This window comes from Saimiri boliviensis, chromosome 5 (assembly GCF_048565385.1).
Source record: "Saimiri boliviensis isolate mSaiBol1 chromosome 5, mSaiBol1.pri, whole genome shotgun sequence".
NCBI classification, from domain to species: domain Eukaryota; kingdom Metazoa; phylum Chordata; class Mammalia; order Primates; family Cebidae; genus Saimiri; species Saimiri boliviensis.
In genome coordinates, this window is record NC_133453.1 from 33,882,628 (window position 1) to 33,904,962 (window position 22,335).

The window sequence follows — 22,335 nt, forward strand, 5'->3', positions numbered from 1 at the left end:
TCTCTACTAAAAATACAAAAAATTAGCTGGGCATGGTAGCACGTGCCTGTAATCCCAGCTACTCAGGAGGCTGAGACAGGAGAATTGCCTGAACCCAGGAGGCGGAGGTTGCGGTGAGCTGAGATCACACCATTTTGCACTCCAGCCTGGGTAACAAGAGCGAAACTCCGTCTCAAAAAAAAAAAAAAAAAAAAAAAAAAAGAAAGCTATAAGCCAATATCCCTAATGAACAGTGATGTAAAAATCCTCAATAAAATACTAGCATTAGAAGGATCATACACCATGAATAAAAAGAGATTTACCCCTGGAATGCAAAGATGGTTCAGTATATGCAAATCAATTAATGAGATATACCACATTAACAGAATAAAAATCACATAATCATCTAATTAGATGCAGAAAAACCATTTGATTAAATTCAACCTTTCATGATAAGGGCTCTCAACAAATTAGGTATAGAAGAACTGTGCCTCACCATAAGACCATATATGAAAGGCCATAGCTAACATCATATTTGATGATGAAAACAAATATTTTCTTCTAAGACCAGGAACAAGACAAGAATGCCTATTCTCATCACTTCTATTCAACAAGGAGCTGGAAATCTTAGCCAGAGTAACTATGCAAACAAAAGAAAAAGAAAGAAAAAACAACCAATCAGAAAGGAAGCAGTAAAAATATCTGCTGTGATCTTACACATTTATAACAAACTATCCAAAAAGGAAGTTGAGAAAACAATCTTATTTATAATAGTATCAAAAAGCATAAAAATACTTAGGAATAAACTTAAGGAGGTAAAAGACTTGCATACTGAAAACTACAAAAAATTAATGAAAGAAATTAAAGACACAAATAAATGGAAGGACAGTCCACACTCACGGACTGAAAGACATAATACAGTTAAAATGTCCATACTACTCCAAACAGTCTATAGATTCAGTGCAATCTCTATCAAATACCCAATGGCTTTTTTTTATAGAAATAAAAAAAAAAATCTTAAAATTCATGTGGGACCACAAAAGAATCTGAACTGCCAAAGCAATTTTGAAAAAGAATAGAGCTATAAGTATCACACTTCCTGATTTCAAAATACATTACAAAGCTATAGTAATTCAACAATACATTATGAAGATTATTCATTGGCTGGGCACAGTGACTCATGCCTGTAATCCCAGCACTTTGGGAGGCCGAGGTGGGTGGATCATGAGGAAAGGAGTTTAAGACCAGCTTGACCAAGATGGTGAAACCCTGTCTCCACTAAAAATACAAAACAGCCAGGCATGGTGGCAGGTGCCTGTAATCTCAGCTACTCGAAGGCAGAGGCAGAGAACTGCTTGAAGCCGGGAGGTGGAGGTTTCAGTAAGCCAAGATGGCACCACTGCACTCCAGCCTGGGTGATAGAGTGAGACTCCTTCTCAAAATAAATAAATAAATAAATAAAAGAGGAGAGGATCCAAGATGGCCCAATAGGAACAGCTCTGGATTGCAGTTCCCAGTGAAAACACAGAGGGTGAGTGATCACTGCACTTCCAAACAAATTTTTACTGCCCACAGACCAGGAGATTACCAGGCAGAAAAGCGCCATGAGTCTCCAGCATAGCTGTTTCAGCTGGCGCAATGGTCTCCACCCAAAAACTCACATAAACCCAGGCGCCGTTTCAACTGGAGACTGGAATGCCTGAGAGACAGAGTCATCCATTCAACTGAAAAAAAGGTGGCTGAAACAGGGAGCCAGGTGATCTGGCTTGGCTGGTCCCACCCCCACAAAGACCAACAATCTGAAATGCTCTGGATTGAGAGTTTCACAGCAAGCACAGCTGGACCCGGGATGGTCCAGCTCAGTGAGGGGAAAGGGCATCTGCCATTACCGAGGCAGTCCACCACTAAAGAGGCAGTCTGCCACTACAGAGACAGCCTGCCATTACTGAGGCAGGCCATCATAACCAAGGGAGTTCTAACTATACCCCTACAAACAAAGCTGCAAGGAAGTTCACACAGCAGCTGGGCAGAGCCCATGGCAGCTCAGCAACACCTCTGTTGGCAGACTGTGACTAGGCTATCTCCTGGCTGGGCAGGCACCTCTGAATAGGGTAGCAAAATGACACGAACTTATAAATAAAGCCTCACCTTCCCGGTACAGAGCACCTGGAAAAAAAAGGTGGTTATGAGTTCTGCTGCAGCAGGCTTAAATGTACCTCCCCAGCAGCTCTGAACGAAACAACAGAGCTCACAGCTCAACACCTGAGCTCCTATAAGGGACAGACTCTCTCTCAAGCAGCTCCATGAACCCCGTATAACCAAAGAAACACCTCATAAAGGAGAACTCAGGCTGACATCTGGCAGGTATCCTTCCAGGACAAAGATAACAGAAGAAGAAACTGGCAGCAACCCTTAATTGTTCTGCAGTCGCTGCAGGTGATCCCCAGGCAAGCAGGGTCTGGAGTGGACCTCCATCAGTCCTACAGCAGGGGGGCCTGACTGTTAGAAGGAAAACTAAAAAACAGAAAGAAATAACTTCATCAGCAACAAAAAGGATGTCCACTCAAAGATCCCCATCTGAAAGTCACCAACCACAAAGACCACAGTTAGATAAATCTACAAAGATGGGAAGAAACCAGTGCAAAAAGGATGAAAATACCCAAAACCAGAAGGCCTCTCCTCCTCCAAGGGATCACAACTCCTCACCAGCAAGGGAACAAGGCTGGATAGATTGACAGAAACAGGCTTCAGAAGGTGGGTAACAACAAACTTCTCTGAGCTAAAAGATCATATTCTAACCCAATGCAAAGAAACTAAGAACTTTGAAAAAAGGTTTGATGAAATGCTAATGAGAATAAACAGCTCAGAGAGGAATATAAATGAATTGAGGGAGCTGAAAAACACAATATGAGAACTTTGCGAAGCATATACAAGTTTCAATAGCCAAATCAACGAAGCAGAATAAAGGGTATCAGAGACTGAAGCTCAACTCGATGAAATAAAACAAGAACGCAAGATTAGAGAAAAAAGAGTAAAACGAAATGAACAAAGCCTCCAAGAAATATGGTATTATGTGAAAAGACCTAATCTATGTTTGATAGGTATACCTGAATGTGATGGAGAGAATGAATCCAAGCTGGAAAACACTCTTCAGGATATTATCCAGGAGAACTTCCCCAACCTAGCAAGGAAGGCCAACATTCAAGTCCAGGATATACAGAGAACACAACAAAGATATTCCTCAAGAAGAGCAACCCCAAGGCACATAATCATCAGATTCACCAGGGTTGAAATGAAGGAAAAAGTGCGAAGGGCAGCCAGAGAGAAAGGTCAGTTTACCCACAAAGGGAAGCCCATCAGACTCATAGCAGATCTCTCAGCAGAAACCCTACAAGCGAGAAGAGAGGGAGGGCCAATATGCAACATCCTTAAAGAAAATAACTTTCAATCTAGAATTTCATATCCAGCCAAACTGAGCTTCATAAGCCAAGGAGAAATAAAATCCTTTATGAACAAGCATTGCTCAGAGATTTCATCACCACCAGGCCTGCTTTACAAGAGCTCCTGAAAGAAGTACTAGACATCGAAAGGAACAACCAGTATCAGCCACTCCAAAAACGTACCAAATGGTAAAGAACATCGACACAATCAAGAAAATGTATCAACTAATGGGCAAAACAACCAGCTAGCATCAAAATGGCAGGATCAAATTCAAACATAACAATATTAACCTTAAACGCAAATGTGCTAAATGCCCCAGTCAAAAGACACAGACTGGCAAATTGGATAAAAAGTCAAAACCCATCGGTGTACTGTATCCAGGAAACCCATCTCACATGCAGTGATATATATATATAGGCTCAAAATAAAGGGACGGAGGAAGATTTACCAAGAAAATGGGGAAAAGAAAAAAAACAGGAGTTGCAATCCTAGTCTCTAATAAAATAGACTTTAAACCAACAAAAATCAAAAGAGACAAAGAAGGACATTACATAATGGTAAAAGGATCAGTGCAACAAGAAGAGCTAATGATCCTAAATATATACACGCCAAATACAGGAGTGCCCAGATACATAAGCAAGTTCTTAATGACCTACAAGGAGACTTAGACTCCCACACAATAATAGTGGGAGACTTTAACACTCCACTGTCAATATTAGACAGATCAATGAGACAGAAAATTAACAAGGATATCCAGGACTTGAACTCAGACCTGGACCAAGCAAACCTAATAGACATTTACAGAACTCTCTACCCCAAATCCATAGAATGTACATTCTTCTCAGCACCACATCACACCTACTCTAAAATTGACCACATAATTGGAAGTAAATCACTCCTCAACAAATGTGAAAGAATGACAATCATAACAAACAGTCTCTCGGACCACAGTGCAATCAAATTAGAATTCAGAATTCAGAAACTAACTGAGAACCGTATAACTTCATGGAAACTGAACAACTGGCTCTTGAATGTTGACTGGATAAACAATGAAATAAAGGCAGAAATAAAGATGTTCTTTGAAACCAATGAAAATGAAGACACAACGTACCAGAATCTCTGGGACACATTTAAAGCAGTGTCTAGAAGGAAATTTATAGCAATAAATGCCCAAATGAGAAGCAAGGAAAGATCTAAAATCGACACCCTGTCATCAAAATGGAAAGAGCTAGAGGAGCAAGATCAAAAAAACTGAAAAGCTAGCAGAAGACAAGAAATAACTAAGATCAGAGCAGAACTGAAGGAGACAGAGACACAAAAAACCCTTCAAAAAAATCAATAAATCCAGGAGCTGTTTTTTGAAAAGATCAACAAAATAGACCACTAGCCAGATTAGTAAAAAAGAAAAGAGAGAAGAATTAAATAGATGCAATAAAAAACGATAAAGGGGATATCACCACAGATTCCACAGAAATACAAACCACCATCAGAGATTACTACAAACAACTCTATGTACATAAACGAGTAAACCTGGAAGAAATGGATAAATTCCTGGACACTTACATCCTCCCAAGCCTAAACCAGGAAGGAGTCAAAACCCTGAATAGACCAACAGCAAGGGCTGAAGTTGAGGCAGCAATTAATAGCTAACCAACCAAAAATAGCTCAGGTCCAGATGGGTTCACAGCTGAATTCTATCAGACATATTAAGAGGAGCTAGTAACACTCCTTCTGAAACGATTCCAAACAATCCACAAAGACAGTATCCTCCCCAAATCTTTTTATGAGACCAACATTATCCTGATACCCAAACTCAGCAGAGACTCAACAAGAAAAGAAAACTTCAGGCCAATATCCACGATGAACACATATGCAAAAATCTTCAATAAAATAATGGCAAACCAATTGCAACAGCATATCAAAAAGCTCATCCATCACGATCAGGTAGGCTTTATCACGGGGATGCAAGGCTGGTTCAATATACGCAAGTCTATAAATGTAATTCACCACATAAACAGAACCAAAGACAAAAACCATGTGATTATCTCCATAGATGCAGAGAAGGCCTTTGACAAAATGCAACAGCGCTTTATGCTAAAAACTCTCATTAAACTAGGTATCAATGTACCATTTCTCAAATTAATAAAAGCTATTGATGACAGACCCACAGCTAATGTCATATTGTAACAGGCAAAACCAGGAAGCATTCCCTTTGAAATCTGGCACTAGACAAGGATGCCCTCTCTCACCACTCCTATTCAACATAGTATTGGAAGTTCTAGCCAGCGCAATCAGGCAAGAAAAATAAATAAAGGGTATTCAGTTAGGAAAGGAGGAAGTCAAACTGTATTTGCAGATGACATGATTGTATATTTATAAGACCTTATTGTCTCAGTCTCAAATCTCCTTAAACTGATAAGCATCTTCAGCAAAGTCTCAGGACACAAAATCAATGTGCAAAAATCACAAGCATTCCTATACACCAATAACAGACTTAAAGAGAGCCAAATCAATGAACTGCCATTCACAATGGCCACAAAGAGAATAAAATACCTAGAAATACAACTAACAAAGGATGTAAAGGACCTCTTCAAGGAGAACTACAAACCACTGCTTAAGGAAATAAGAGAGGACAGAGACAAATGGAGAAACATCCCATGGCATGGTTAGGAAGAATCAATATTGTGAAAATGGCCATACTGCCCAAAGCAATTTATAGATTGAATGCTATACCCATCAAGCTCCCAATGACCTTCTTCACAGAACTTGAAAAAAACATCTTAAACTTCATATGGAACCAAAAGAAAGCCCGCATAGCCAAGTTAATTCTAAGCAAAAAGGAACAAAGCCGGAGGCATCACACTACCTGACTTCAAGCTATACTACAAGGCTGCAGTAATCAAAACAGCATGGTACTGGTACCAAAACAGAGATATAGACCAATGGAACCGAACAGAGGCCTTAGAGGCAACGCCACACATCTACAACCATCTGATCTTTGACAAATCTGACAAAAACAAGCAATGGGGACAAGATTCCCTGTTTAATAAATGGTGCTGGGAAAACTAACTAGCCATGTGCAGAAAGCAGAAACTGGATCTCTTCCTGACACCTTACACTAAAATTAACTCCAGATGGATTAAAGACTTAAACATAAGACCTACACCACAAAAACCTTAAAAGAAAACCTAGGCAAAATCATCCAGGACATAGGCATAGGCAAGGACTTCATGACTAAAACACCTAAAGCATTGGCAACAAAAGCCAAAATGGACAAACAGGATCGAATTAAACTCCAGAGCTTCTGCACAGCAAAAGAAACAATCATCAGAGTGAACCGGCAACCAACAGAATGGGAAAAAATTTTGCAATCTACCCATCTGACAAAGGACTTATATCCAAAATCTAAAAATAACTAAAACAGATTTACAAGAACAAAAGAAACAAACCCAATCAAAAGTGGGCAAAGGATATGAACACTTTTCAAAAGAAGACATATACGTGGCCAACAAACATATGAAAAAAATGCTCATCATCACTGGTCATTAGAGAAATGCATATCAAAACTACATTGAGATACGATCTCATGCCAGTTAGAATGGCAATCATTAAAAAATATGGAGACAACAGATGCTGGAGAAGATGTGGAGAAACAGGAACACTTTTGCACTGTTGGTGGGAGTGTAAATTAGTTCAACCATTGTGGAAGACTCATTGTGGTGATTACTCAAGGACCTAGAAATAGAAATTCCTTTTGACCCAGTAATCCCACTACTGGTTATATATCCAAAGATTATAAATTGTTCTATTATAAGGACACATGCACACATATGTTCATTGCAGCATTGTTTACAACAGCAAAGACTTGGAACCAACCCAAATGCCCATCAATGATTGACTGGACAGGGACAATGTGGCACATATACACAATGGAATACTACGCAGCCATAAAAAACTATGAGTTTGTGTCCTTTGTAGGTATATGGATGAAGCTGGAAACTATCATTCCCAGCAAACTGACACAGGAACAGAGAATTAAGCACCACATGTTCTCACTCATAGGCGGGTGGGTGTTGAACAATGAGAACACATGGACACAGGGAGAGGAGCACCACACACTAAGGTTTATCGTGGGGTACTAGCAGAGGGACAGTGTGGGATAGGGAGTTGGGGAGGGATAAAATGGGAGAAATGCCAGATATAGGTGATAGGGATGGAGGCAGCAAACCACATTGCCATGTATGTACCTATGCAACAATCCTGCATGTCCTTTACATGTATCCCAGAACCTAAAATGCAATAAAATATATATTTAAAAAAAAAAAAAAGGCCGGGCGCGGTGGCTCAAGCCTGTAATCCCAGCACTTTGGGAGGCCGAGGCGGGTGGATCACGAAGTCAAGAGATCAAGACCATCCTGGTCAACACGGGGAAACCCCGTCTCTACTAAAAATACAAAAAATTAGCTGAGCATGGTGGTGTGTGCCTGTAATCCCAGCTACTCAGGAGGCTGAGGCAGGAGAATTGCCTGAACCCAGGAGGCGGAGGTTGCAGTGAGCCGAGATCGTGCCATTGCACTTCAGCCTGGGTAACAAGAGCGAAACTCCGTCTCAAAAAAAAAAAAAAAAAAAAAAAATCCTTGAAAGAAATATATATGTTCTTCATTATGACCAATTACAATTTATCACTGGGATGCAAGGATGGTTCAATATATGCAAATCAATCAATATGATACATCATATCAACAGAATGAAGGATAAAAAAACCTTATGATCATTTCAACCGATACTAAAAAGCATTTTGTAAAAGTAGAATACTTATATGATCCAGGGATCTCACTTCTGGATATATTTTCAATTCATAAGAATTAAGATGAGAATCTCAAAGAGACATCTGCACTCCTATGTTAACCTGTAGCATTGTTTGCAACAGCCAAGACAGGGAAACAACCTAAATGTCCATCAACAGATGAATGGATAAAGAAAATGCAATATATACATATAATATTATGAATATTATTCAGCCTTAGAAGGAAATTCTGCCATATGCTACAACATGGGTTAACTTGAAGGGCATTAATTAAGTGAAATAAGCTATTCATGGAAGGACAAATACTGCATGACTCCACTTATACGAGGTATCTAAAAAGATCAGTCATAGAAGCAAAGATTATAATGTTGGTTGTCAGGGGTGAGGAAAGAGGGAAATATGGGAGTTGCTATTCAACAAGTATAAAGTTTCAGTTATGCAAGATAATTAAGTTCTAGAGATCCACTGTACAATATTGTTAACTATATTGTTAATAATAAAGTCAGCAATATTGTACTGCACACTTTTACATTTGCTAAATGTTCTTACCATAATAAAAAAAATCAAAATTAAAAAAATATATGTTTCTCAATTTTTTAATAAAGTTAAACTGAACTATGAACTTAGGAGCTGAGAGGATAAGCTGGGAGAGTTTGAAATGAAAACTCCTATAATGAATTAACTAATGTATTATAAAGAACAGAAACAAGGGCAGCAAATATAAAATGAAATTATGTTTAACTTCATATATGAGTAAGGAACACTATGTTTTATTTACCGGCATGGATAATGACTATGGGTGTGTTCACCCACAGTGATTCATTAAACTTATGATTTATAACCTCTTTTGTAAGTAAGTTATATGGTAATAAAAAAAGTAAAAAAATAGCAAGTACATACTCTTTGTTCTGGCATTTGTAGACATGATTGAGAGTAGAATAAATATGAAGAATAGATATAATGTTTTTCATGTTTAGGGATTCAGGTTCCTCTAGTATTCTCTTCATAAACAGATCCATTAAATCAACAGGTTGAAAACCAAGGTTTTCAAATGAAATGAGAAGAAAAAGAACCTTAAAAAGAGAACATTGAGGAAAAACTCTTTAATAATTACAGTTTGCTAACAGTAATTTTTTGGATCTCAAAAAATCTAACTAGTAATTCAACTGTCCTGATCAACGGGAGATATCCTGAAAAGAAACAATGATCTCTCCCTCACAAAATCTGTACCATTAATTCTTGAATTGTGCATCAAGTTAATAAGCAATCATTTTATAAGCAGAGAACCAGAGCATATAATGGTTTCTATGTTTCCATTTCATTTAAAAATAAACTCTTTCCTACATCATTTTCATACAACAGATCTGAAAATTACTTTTAAATAGGCCTTTTCTGAAGGTTTTCAAAATGACCAACTCAATCTTGAACTCCTCCCATTCCCCAAACTTAAAAACTTCCTAGATTCTAACACGTAAGACATAACCCCCAAATTTCTAATATTTAATATTAATATCTATAAGTGAGAATGGAACTGAAACATCACGATTAAAATAGGCTCTCAATCTTTTTTACTTAGGATTATTACTTCTCTTTCCATAACCAGTTTCCACAGTAAACTCAATATTCACCTTGCTCTCCAAAATAAACTGAACCTAGAGATCTAACAGTTATCATCTATTTCATTGCAAAAAGAAGTTTTTGCCAGCTGCTTCATTTAGATGTTTATATGCTTAACACAGCTCCGGATTTTAAAGGCTTTTACTCTGGACAAAACAATGGACATGACCACAAGTAGTGACATTTAATTCTTCAAAAACCATAAGCCTGTCACATCATCCATCTTTATTATTCAAAATCTATCAAGAAAAAGTATAAACACAGAAATGATGCTAAATATCTAATCAAAGTACCCCATACAACCCTTTAAAACCAAATAGAAGAGCAAACTTTGGTCAATATTATTTTGTTTCAAATAGAAAGATGACCAAAAGATAGAATACTATACAGATGATCCCTGACTTATAGTGGGGTATATCCCAACAAACTCACCATAAATTGAAAATATTGTAAATCAAAATGCATTTAATACATCCAACTTACTGAACATCATAGCTTAGCCCAGCCTACCTTAAACATGCTTAGAACTTACACTCACCTATAGTTAGGCAAAATCAGTTAACAAAAAGCCTATGTTATAATAAAAGTGTTGAATATCTCAGGTAATTTATTGAATACAATATGCACTGTTTACCCTCATGATGGCACAGCTCACTGGGAGCTGCAACTTGCTGCCACTGCCCAGCATGAAAAGAGAGTATCATACAACATATCACTAACCCAGGAAAACATCAAAAATCAAAAAATCATTAAGTGAAGCCATCCTAAGTTGGGGACTATTCATATTAGCAAGTAGCCCCCAGACAGGAATAATAAGGAACTAATTTCTCAAAAGTCAATTTGGCATTGGAGTATTTGGATATCTTAACTACTATAAAGGCGAAAGAGAAATATTTAAAATGCTAAATGAATTAGCATGTGTTTTAAAAGTTTTGTGAGGCTTATTCTAAATTGTTAATATACTCACTTTTTTGAACTTCCAGATGTCAAAAGTTGTAGCCACATAATCCGCTAGTCCCTTGAAGAGATCTAAATTATGGTATCGGAGGTCTTTGCAGGACTGCAATATGTTGATCATTATTTTTAAAGGACACCCGTGGATATTACCTTTAAGAATGAGTTAAATAAGCAAACAAAGATTACCAGATTGTTTTGAATGCAAGCTACAACATGCTTTATCCTTTTTTCACATAAAACCAAAATTTTTAAAGCAAAACAAAAATAGTCTAAAATAGAAGGTCAGGTGTTACAGTGATGAAAGAAAAATTCCCCTTACCTAGGACCATCTTACTGCATTCATTCAGGAGTATAACAGATCGATAATTCATGGTAGCTAGTACCTCAAACATGCGCTGGCTATTCACAACAGAAAATCTGTCTAATTCCTTCAAGGCTTTCATCTAAAGAAAAACAAACAAATTTAATTTACTATCTGTGGCAAAATAAATTAAACTTTTATTGAGACAGGGTGTTTCTCTGTCACCCAGGTTGAAGCCTCAACCTCCCATGCTCAACTGATCCTCCTGCCTCAGTCTCCCATGTAGCTGGGATTACAGGCATGCACCACCACGCCTGGTTAATTCTTTGATTTTTTTTTTTTTTTTTTTTTTTTTTTTTTTTTTTTTTGCAAAGACAGGGTCTTGCTCAATTAGCCAGGCTGGTCTCAAAGTCCTGAGCTCAAAAAATCCCCCTACCTTGACATCCCAAAGTGCTGAAATTATAGGTGTGAGCTACCATGTCTCACTAAACTTTTATTTTTAAATAAAAAAGATGATGTTTGGGTAAAATGACCCAGACAAATAGATAAATACATACACATTTATAAATACACATATAAATAAATATAAGGATACTTCTATTAATTCACTTTAGCAAAGCTACACCTAAAAGCCCAACAATGCCCTCTTAGAAAATTGACTTCAGGCAGTCATAGTAGTTACAAGAAATAATTTTTCCAAATCTCATCCACTAGAGAAAATTCATGTGTTTACCTCCAGTTTCCTCTTAAGAGCATTTGGTGCATCTTTTCCAACACATTTCATCACAGCTTGTAATGTTAAGACATCTCTTATTTTCCAAACTTGCTGATCAACTAGTATTCTGTTATCAAACACAGTAAATATTACAATCACAGAATCTTCAAAGCAGAAGACAAATCTTAAAATTTCACTTGATCCAGCTCCTTCTTACAGGAAAGGATTATGAAGCCCAGAGAAATGATCTACCTCCCCAATAGAGTGTAAGTAGTAAAAGATTGAGAACCAATCTATTAATAGTGCTATTTTCTCTCACATTATCGTACTGCCTTTACTAAGGAACAAATTAAATTACATCAGGAGATTACAGTAACATATCCTATGCATAGTCAATGTAAAAGGGAATTAAGTGTTACTCTCACCAATCTATGATGTTAGATCAGTTGTATCAATTTTATAAATTCCTTTTCAAGCTGGGCCAGTGTCAAATAACCCTCAAATAGTGCCTGAATAACTCTTCTGAATATACATATCAATTTTCTCCCACCCACATCAGTACTATGTTTTAAAATAAATTAATTTAGATGTCAATGTTACTCACATATTTGTTATTATGGACCCTAAAAGAAGCATTTCCAGCCTTATGTCATCCAGAGTCAGGATTTTAAGCTTAATAAGGCATTAAAGACTATAACTAGTAAAAAGCCTCCTCAACTCCTCCCCTCAAGAAAGCAGTTTAGTTTTCATCTCAATTTTTTATTCCAGATTTAAAAGGAACAAAGAAAACCACAGGAAGAAAGCATAAGAGAGTTCTCACCTGAATCCTGCTTGTAGAACATGAACATTCCTGCATGGCTCCATTGCCTCTAAAACACTTGACAAAACCGAAAGGCACACGTCATCACACTCATTGATACGTTCCTATTGAAACATAATTACAAAAATACTACAGGTGATGAGCCCATAGTAAATTATCTCATCCAAGCAAAACCACTGAACTGACGTACTGAATAAAAGGACTAAGTATCAAGCCAACAATTCCCACAGTCAGTCCACAATTAACAGCATCTTCAGGAAATAAAAAGTCATACTTACCGAATTTTCCAGCTAACTAATATACATCCTTTTATGTATCAACACTTTTTTACCTTCACCATTATCACTGAAAACATATTTGATATTCATTATATTCCACTGCTTCTGAAACAACTTCTATTCAACATTATTTTTACCTCTTTTTGGAGCCCAAGGTCATTACAAAGGCAAAACCAGTTAAAGTGCAGGAATATAAGAACCACAGAGGTATAGAAGGTAACTACCATCTCTAAAGATCCTTAAATGGTTGTGCCCTTACGATTTTCCTAGATCCATTCCTAAGCATCAAGCTGAAACTCTACTTGCGAACCTTCTAATTCAAATCTCCTGCCACATTCTACCACTACTATCTGGGTCTCAAGGGAAGCCTACACCCCACAGATTCTTCTTTCAGGTCCCTTTACTTAGAGTACTAAATTGGATTCCAGAAATAACAGTGGGCATAATTTGGAAAGTGAATAGTAACAACACAGCTTACCTAGTACTGCTCTACAGTTTAATCACAACTAGTCTATACACCTCACAAAAGATCACATCTGAGGAAACTTAGCCTAAAAAGAGACATGCTCTTTTGCTAAAATTACATAACCAACCAATCACAAAGTTTCAAGTCAGAACCAGATAAGAAATGGATATGGTTAGAAGAAAAAAACAGGTTTTTTTTCCTATGAAAGGATTTCCTTAACAATTTTACAGCATTCCCTTCAATATCTACTATGTAAGAAAACACCACTTGGTTATGTGTTTGAAGGGCAGATTCACTGATGGTACACTCTCCTTTCACCTCTATCTAAAATAAATGTCTTTGTATTATTCCAACAGTCAGTGAGACATATCATCCATAGAGATGTTTTGACTACAAAAATCCACTACTCAGACCTCACCAACACAGATGTCATCCCCGTGTGAGTCCATCTGTCCAAAATCTAGTAAGAGTATCACTGATCAGGTAAGGTGGCTTATTATAGTCACTTTTAAATAACTATATAGGGAACTAATACACAGTCTACAAATAGACATGGATATTCTGTGGTTTAAACAAATATACACACATACGCTAAATAAAAGTTATTGCTTAAGAACATATGGATCTTTAGCTAGAGTTACAGACTTAAAAAGAGAACATATGGAAATCACAGAATGTAAAAATTTAAAAATTTCCAAATAGCTAGAACCCAATTCTTGAATTTTATAGCAAGATAGGATACATGCCAGAATTATCCCCAAGAAATTCCTGTCTTTTAAAAAAAATTATGATTTTCAGACAGGGTCTGGCTCTGTCACCCTGACTGGAGTGCAGTGGCACAATCATGGCTCACGGCAGCTTCAATCTCACAGGCTCCAGCGATATTCCCACTTCAGCCTCCCAAGTGGCTAGGACCACAGGCAAGTACATCACACCCAGCTAATTTTTGTAGAGACAGGGTCTCCTTACGTTGCCCAGGCTGGTCTCAAACTCCTGGGCTCAAGAGATCCTCCTGCCTTGGCTGCCCAAAGTGCTGGGATTACAGGTGTGAGCTACCACACCTGACTAAAAAATTACTTCATTATCATTTTTAGAAGTCAGAAGTGTACACTCTTAAAACATAAATGATTAAAAAGCTAATCTCTCCTTCCTTACATCTGGCACCATTTCAGTTACATTAAACAGGACATTGACATTCTTGCTTTAGACTAAAAATGACTCCCTCCATCCAATTTCAACCTTCTTCCAATCCATTTTCCACTCATTCAGTGATCTAAAATACAAATTTTGCAATGGATTCCCAGTGCCAGGATAAATGCATACCCCTTAGCTAGCCACAAGAGGCTTTTTATGATTTGGTTCCTGTTTTTCTACCCTCCTGTCCTGCCCCCCTGCCCCCCTGCCCCCCAAGCCTCTTGCCCCTCACTCCTCTCCTTTGATCACCACGTACAAAATTTCTTCCCATCCCCTCAAACATACATCTCCATTGTTCTGTATTTCAGCCAGGCTAAATTACTTTCATCTCTTCAAATCTGCCAAACTTTTCCTCCGGGAATGTTAGGGCATGCAATCCTCTCTACTTAAAACACCAGCCCCTTCACTATCAATGTGCTCATTAGTTTAGGTATCATCTACTGGGCCTGAATCCCAGTTCTACCATGGACTAGATTATCTTCCTTCCCTTTCCTTTCTCTCCTTCTTCAACTACCCAGCCTTTCTGAGTATATCTTGCATCTCTTCTCATTTTAGCTTCTTCATCGCTGCTCAACTCTGGAGATGGTAAATGGGGAAGGTTTTCATAAATTTCCACAGCAGAAGGAAGAAAATAACTAGCTAACTTAAGGCCTCCAAATCATATAATATATATGCAAAAATAAATAAAAGGAAACTACCATTCCATTTGACAGTCTCTTTTAAGGAGGTTACATATCTATTTCCCATCATTCTTTCAAAATACTATAAATCAAGTAAAAGCATGTTTAAATCTCCTTTTTATTTTACCTGGGTCACCCTCAGCAAAGTCTGTACCAAAAGAGTGTTCTGAGGGATTCCAAGCTTCACTATTGCATGAAGACTGAACAGCAGGTACTTGTATTGCATGATCTTGGCTTCTCTCATCATATGTTCACAGAGCTGATTAAACGCAGGGTGGCTAAACATCAGTTGTTTTTCAAAGCGCTTCTGTTCGTCAGACAGTCTTTTGGCAATTGTCCACATTGCTGTGAAATAGTTGCTACTAGGAAATGTAGGTGCTTTTGAAAATGTATCTAACACATCACTAAGAGAATTACACTCCTGAGACAGTGTGCTATTGCTGTTACGATTTGGTTTTGTTTCGTTGTTAAGAACATCTTCATTGGAGACTTCATGATGAAAGTTTACTTTCTTCAAGCCATCATTAGATTTATCAACAGAGACAAGAGACTGCTTTGAGTCAAAAGACAATCTTCTAGCACAAAGTAGTCTGTCAATTCTACGGGCTGTTACAGTGCTTATGCCCTTTCTTTGAAAGCCAACATCTGATTTTAAAATGAATGCATCCTGAAAGAGATACCTAATGATACCAGATGATTGCATTCTCTTATGAAAGTCATTTAAAGTGTTCCAGTATGAATAAACTATTTTTGGTTTGTAAAGTCCCAAGGGATATAGCCTCATAGTTCTGCTTGTTGGAACTAAAGTCCTGAATTGTTTAAGGTTCCATAACAAGGAGCCTGCTTTGTTATTCATTTTGTTCTCCACTGAAACACTTCCAAAAAACTTTAAAGTTGTCAATATGAAACCAACGTCACTTTTACTAGTGAAAAAGAAAACGTGCTGTGGTTTTCCTGTAGGGGAAGAAGTAATAAAAAGAATAAAAATTAAAGCAAAACTTTTACTTAAAGAAATGGAATGCATTTAACAGAAGAGAAAATGGGGAACCTATGGCGCTATTAAAGATTTACATAATTTTTTTTTTTTAATCTATATGGACTCCCTCCAATATACCACAATGTGTCCAGTTTCAAAGAAGCCAGGTCACTTTCGAAGTAGTCATTGTATAAATGAGTTTTGTTTTTTTTTTTTTTTAAGTGAATTTCTGGTGCAAAAGCCTTCCGAAAAGCTTCCTTTGTAGGACAGATTTTTGTTGGCATTGTTATGGAAATATCCTCAATGAAAATTAGGGGATTAACACTGATGGATCATTTTCAACATGAGGATTTAGCAACGGCCGAACGCAGACCATCAAGAATATGGATTTGGGCCGGTACAACGGCTCGGTGGAAGAAGCAGAAAACGAAAGCGATGTTTGCATGTTACTTGCGCTTAGGAGGAAGATCTTACACAACTAGCCGGCCTCAACAGGTCCCGGGACCAACGTCAAAAGCCTGTCCTTCCGCAGCTGGGCCGCCCGGCATTAAGCTACCTCCTTTAAACTTAATTCCGGGACAACGCCTGAGACCTTGCTCTGCAAGGTAAAAATTCTAGGATGTGATACGTTCAACCACTCAGCCCAGGCTCGTTCTTCACTCACCTTAGGGTAGAACCCCGCAGCTACATACAGGCGCGGCCATGACAGCTTCTCCGAGAGCTGAGAGTCTCACGAGGTTTTACGGATTCCCTCAAAGGTCAAAAAGCATACGTTCGCGGTTGTAGCTGAAGAACTTAGCTTAGAAGAAAGCCTACGGAGGAGAATGACTAATTACCCTGGATACAGGGATGGGGATCAGGGCTACTACAGCGCTTATAAGGGCAATGTTTGATCGTATATCGCAACATAACCCATTCAAGTCCTAACTTTAAACATCTAAGCTCTGCCGGGCGCTAAACTTTGTAGTGCGCTTGCGCCTTGCCGTTGGCTGCGTGGTTGCTAGGAAACCGCTAAGCCGCGGTCCAGGCTTCAAGTCTCTCCACCATGGCCAAATTCGTGATTGCGGGTGAGTGATCCCCGCGTCTGCCCGCAGATTGCTCAAAACGCCGACAACAGCTCCCCTCCCACGGCCGCTTGGCAGTGATGTTCTTACTGGCTTATACCAAGTCCAGGTTCTATGTGGACCGCTCCATGCTTTGCTATGGCTTTATTCAAAGATATTGACTGGACCGTGACGGTGTGCTAAGCACGGTGGGACGCTGGGAATACAATGGAGGGAAACATATCTCTGCCTTCGAGGAGCTTTCAGTCTCATGGGGCACAGAACATGTACTTTTGATACGGTGTGATTAATGCAATGAAGGAGACATGCATAGGCCCCTGGGAGCATAGACTCCTAATCAGGATTTAGGGGGTGGGGGAGAGGTGGACACAAGGAACTGGCTGGGGAAGATATTGCAAGAGCTGAGTTATGAAGGCGTGAGGGGAGGAGCCTAGTCCAGATCAAAGCAGAGAGGCTAGAAGCCTCATGGCCTAACCAAAAATCTGGATATGTGAGGAGTGACAGGACCTGGTTCTAGAACAGGAGCAGGAGCCAGGTCATTGCATTTCATGTACGCCAAGGGAAGGTATTTGAATTGTATCCTGAAAGCAATGAGGAGTTATAGAAAAATTTTAAGCAGGAGGGTGGTCTTAATGAGTTTGCATTTTAGGAAGCCTGTCTTAGCAGCAATGGAGAGAATGATTGAAAGTGCTGGTTGACAGCAAGGACCCAACTGAGAAGACTTTTATTACAACAATCCATGGTAGCTGCCTCCTTTCCTCATAGTTTCTTTTTTGTTGTTGTTGTTGTTTGTTTGTTTGAGACGGAGTTTCACTCTTGTTGCCCAGGCTGGAGTGCAATGGCACGATCTCGGCTCACTGCAACCTCTGCCTCCTGGGTTCAGGCAATTCTCCTGCCTCAGCCTCCTGAGTAGCTGGGATTACAGGCACACGCCACCATGCCCAGGTAATTTTTTTAGTATTTTTAGTAGAGACGGGGTTTCACCATGTTGACCAGGATGGTCTCGATCTCTTGACCTTGTGATCCACCCGCCTCGGCCTCCCAAAGTGCTGGGATTACAGGCTTGAGCCACCGCGCCAGGCTTCCTCATAGTTTCTTGAAAGAGTAGACTGCTCTTCTATCTCCAGTTCTGCCTTCCAATTAATTTTGGAAGAAGGCCTCTAATTCTGCTTCCTGACAGAAACTGCTGTCATCAAAGTCACCAATGACTTTCTTAGAAGCTGTTTATCCTTTGACTTATTTGATCTCTTTGATGCATTGAACACAGCTGACGTCTACCATCCACAGAAGAATTTTTTTTTTTTTTGACAGGGTCTTACTTTGTCACCCAAGCTGCAGTGCAGTGGCACAATTATGGCTCACTGCAGCTTTGACCTCCTGGGCTCAAGCAGTCCTCTAGCCTCTGCCTCTCAAGTAGCTGTGACTAAATGGGGTTTTGTCATGTTGCCCAGGCTGGTCTTGAACTCTTACACTCAAGTGATTTGCCCACCTTGGCCTCCCAAATCGCTGAGATTACAGGCATGCGCCACTGCACCTGGCCCAGAAGAATATTTTTGCACGCTGACTAACTGTATGCTGGGAAGTCAGAGGAAAACACACTTACAGAGAATGCTGCATGTATGACAGTGGCAGAGCAGAGTTCTATAGGAACAATAGCAGGGGACCTTACTTAATTAGGTAAGGGCTTCCCAGAGGGAGAGATTTTAAGCAGATACCTTAAAGATGATAACAAATTACCTAAGAGGGAAGAGGTAGAAAGGAAGGGAGTAATTTAGGCATGGGTAACAGGGAGTGGGGTTAGAGTGAGGAGAACTAGTTTGGTGATAATTGAGAATATAAAATAAGTACAAAATTGAAATAAGTTTATTAGGACTGAAGCAAAGAGTACAAGGAAGAAAGTGTCATAAAGTGAGGCTAGAGTTAGGTAATGTAGATTCTTGTGAACTATCTTCAGTAGTTTAGACTTTATCCAGAGTTTTGAAAGGGGAGGAGGACCTAATCAAATTTGCATTTTATCTGAATGTTATAGCTATAGTGTGAGAGATAAAGACTGGATGCTGAGAGACTAGTTAGGAAAATAGTGCTGTAGTCTAGAAGGGAGTTGAAGGTGACCTGTCCTAGAGTGGCAAACAATGGAGATGGAGGTAAGTGAATGGATTAGAGAGATACTAGGGAGGCAGAATCTATAGAACTGGATATCTAAGTGAGTGGAGGAGGGCAGATGAGAAAGAAAAAGGAGTTAAACATCATTCCCAAGCAGTGGTTTGAATAACTGCAGAGATTAGGAGTCACTGAAAAAAAAAAAAAAAAAAAAAAAAAACAAGCAGAAGAGTAGGCTTAATACTCTGGATACTCTTACTGCTCTTAGATAATTAGGGAAATTGGCATAAAAATATAAGTGACTAAGCAAATTTAGTAGGGAAATGGTGACAAAATTCATCATGGACCTTCTGAGTGCCTATGAGACATTTTGAAGGATATGGGAAAATACAGGAGGGTGTAGGCATCTAGATAAGGAGATAGATCTGAGCTGGAAATACAGATTTCTACTTGAAGCCAAGGGAATGAAGCCAATTGGCCAGAAAGAATCTGTAGGATATAAAGAAAAGATGCTTCTCAGAATGATACCTTTTAATGGGTTGTTAAAGGAATAGGAACCTACAAAGGATAGAAAGGAGTGACCAGAGAAGTAGGAGAAGAATCTGGAGAATGCCCCCACTATAGCAGGTGTTTTAAAAGCATGCAAGGGGGCAGTAGTGGCAAATACTGCCAAGGGTCAACAAGAAAAGGATCGCAAAGTATCCATTGGATTTAGTGGCATGGAAGTCCCCAGTGACCTTCAAGAGAATTGTGGGGTCTACTACATTGCAGTGGATAAGAAATAAATGGAAGTGAAGAACTGAGGATGGCAAGTATAGAGAACTCTTTCAAGATATTTTAATAGAAAAGGACATATGAAAGGCAATAGCTAGAGGGCGGGATGATGTTCCTCAGGACAGGAGAAACAGTATAATGAGTATATTTAAATATGACAGAAAGGGACTATTAGAAACACATAAATCTCTAGAAAGAGGATAATTCACTAAGCAAGGTTCCTGAGAAAGCAGATGAGGGTGGGATTCAGAGCATAAGTGGTGGGATTAGATGTAGACAGGAGGTAGGACTCCTCTTCAATTGAAATGAAGAAGGGAGGAAAGGATGAGTCCAAGTGCAGACAGGCATGTAGGTGTGATGGAGGAGGTTGGAGGTTTTCCAACCTAATGCTGTTTTGTTTTGTTTAGATTGGTTTTTGTAAAGTAGAAAGCAAAGTTGTCTGTTGTCTTCTGATAATGCTGAGGAATGTTGAGAAGAAGGAAATGATTTGGAGGAAGAGGAAAAAGTTTGGAATAGTTACTGTAGAGAAAAGAAGAGAGTGCTGATAAGAGAAACAGAGGGATCTCCACGTAGGGTTGAGGGCCAATTAAAGCTGGTGACCATGAATTTTAAAGGTACCCTCCACTTGGTTCTACCATTTTTCTGTAGTGGTGCCCAGTAGGTAGGACCCAGCTACAGAAAAGGCAGGCCATTGGGTTCATCCAGGATGAGGGGCTTTTATCAGGCTCATTTTCCAAAAGGACAGTGGAGAAAGACAATTTAAGACATGGGCCAGAAAGTGATGAACCATAGATTTGAACTAGACAGGGAGGCTAACAGACAGGACAAGCTTCAGACTGGTTGATAACTTAGGAGTTCCCATGAGGCCATGGAACTGGTAACTAGTAGGAGTTACTCAGGAAGAATGCTACAGAGAGGGCTCTGCATTTTGTCTCATCCTTCCTGCTCTATCAGCCACCCAATCTGGTCTGGTGTAGTAGCTTTAACTTCCTGGGTGTTGATGGCTACAAACTGAGTCTGAAACACTTACATGGCACCTGCACCCCATATATGTGTATATATATATATATATATATCCAGCTGCTTGCTGATCATATCCACTTAGACATACTATAAATACCTCCAACTGCACTTGACTAAAATTAAATTTCTCATTCATGGTTTCTCTCCAGTTAAGGTCAGCATCATCTGCCCAAGCCAGAAAATAGAGGTTATCCCAGATTCTTCTTTCCCACCCCCAACAACTTCCTGACATGCATCAAATACAAAAGTGATTTTACCACCACTCCTCACTTCAAACTTTACCTTTTAGCAGCCATCAGTGAATAGTTCATTATCAGTACTAATTCATGCTAAATTAGTAGTAGTTAGCAGCCTCCTAGGGGAAATGAGGTCTAGCATAGTACTAGATGAGAATAAATATTCAGTAGGATTTTTTTCTTTCCACATTTTATTACTTAAGATTCTGACCACCTATGAAAATTTATTTTATTTGTATTAATCTAATATACATCAGAAGTTTATGTCTTGGCAGTTTATATTGTAACTTCATGTTGTCAAACTATAACTATAATTCTGTAATTACATAGCAAATACTTAAAACGACATAATTTCTGCATGATGAAAGAAAACATTGCTAATTTGAACTCTTTTAGGTAGAGCAGATTGTCCATATTATGCTAAAACAGAACTTCTGGCAGACTATTTACAAAAGAATCTTCCTGATTTTCGGATACATAAAATCACACAACGTCCTGAGGTTTGGGAGGTAAGAAGCCTTTATAGTTTGTTAAACTTCCGGATGCACAGAAGGTATTTTCATCTGATTAAATATTAGCTGGTGTATTAGATTGGCTTCTGGTAATGACTGTTCATGTACTGGTGATATTTGAATTCCTGTAAACAAGTCCCTACTTACTAGTCTCAAAATAATATTTATGTTTTTTTCTAATACCTAGTAGAACAAATTCGAGCCTAATCAATACATAAAATAAATTCGACCTCATCCCCTGAAGAATCCAGGTAGCTTACACTGTGCTTGTTAACTTTTCATTCTCCTTAGTATTTATTTCCAGTGACTTATTTGGGATACCTTACCTTTCTTTAGGGCTGTGTTTCCCCAGAAACAGACTTTGAGATGTAGAATTTGGTGAAGGGGCTTTACTG

General features: G+C 38.8%; 2 protein-coding genes across 6 annotated transcripts in view; one reads left to right on the forward strand and one right to left on the reverse strand.

Moving 5' to 3' along the window:
* The window catches only part of FASTKD2 (FAST kinase domains 2), a 31,749-nt gene extending 14,589 nt beyond the window's left edge, over positions 1-17,160 (reverse strand). Inside the window, exons 1-7 of one of the 2 annotated variants that reach the window (XM_003925615.4) lie at positions 16,896-17,160; positions 15,383-16,209; positions 12,638-12,741; positions 11,836-11,944; positions 11,121-11,244; positions 10,812-10,951; positions 9,128-9,300 (exon numbers count right to left, since the gene is read on the reverse strand). In XM_003925615.4, the coding sequence (XP_003925664.2) occupies positions 9,128-9,300; positions 10,812-10,951; positions 11,121-11,244; positions 11,836-11,944; positions 12,638-12,741; positions 15,383-16,111 (1,379 nt within the window). In that variant the 5' untranslated portion in view covers positions 16,112-16,209; positions 16,896-17,160. The remainder of the gene's footprint in view (positions 1-9,127; positions 9,301-10,811; positions 10,952-11,120; positions 11,245-11,835; positions 11,945-12,637; positions 12,742-15,382; positions 16,210-16,895) is intronic. The other variant, XM_039469928.2, reaches the window with a different exon arrangement.
* MDH1B (malate dehydrogenase 1B) overlaps positions 17,133-22,335 on the forward strand; it is a 33,063-nt gene continuing 27,860 nt past the window's right edge. Inside the window, exons 1-2 of one of the 4 annotated variants that reach the window (XM_074399165.1) lie at positions 17,133-17,298; positions 21,825-21,937. In XM_074399165.1, the coding sequence (XP_074255266.1) occupies positions 17,277-17,298; positions 21,825-21,937 (135 nt within the window). In that variant the 5' untranslated portion in view covers positions 17,133-17,276. The remainder of the gene's footprint in view (positions 17,299-21,824; positions 21,938-22,335) is intronic. The other 3 variants (XM_074399164.1, XM_010336400.2, XM_074399166.1) reach the window with 3 other exon arrangements.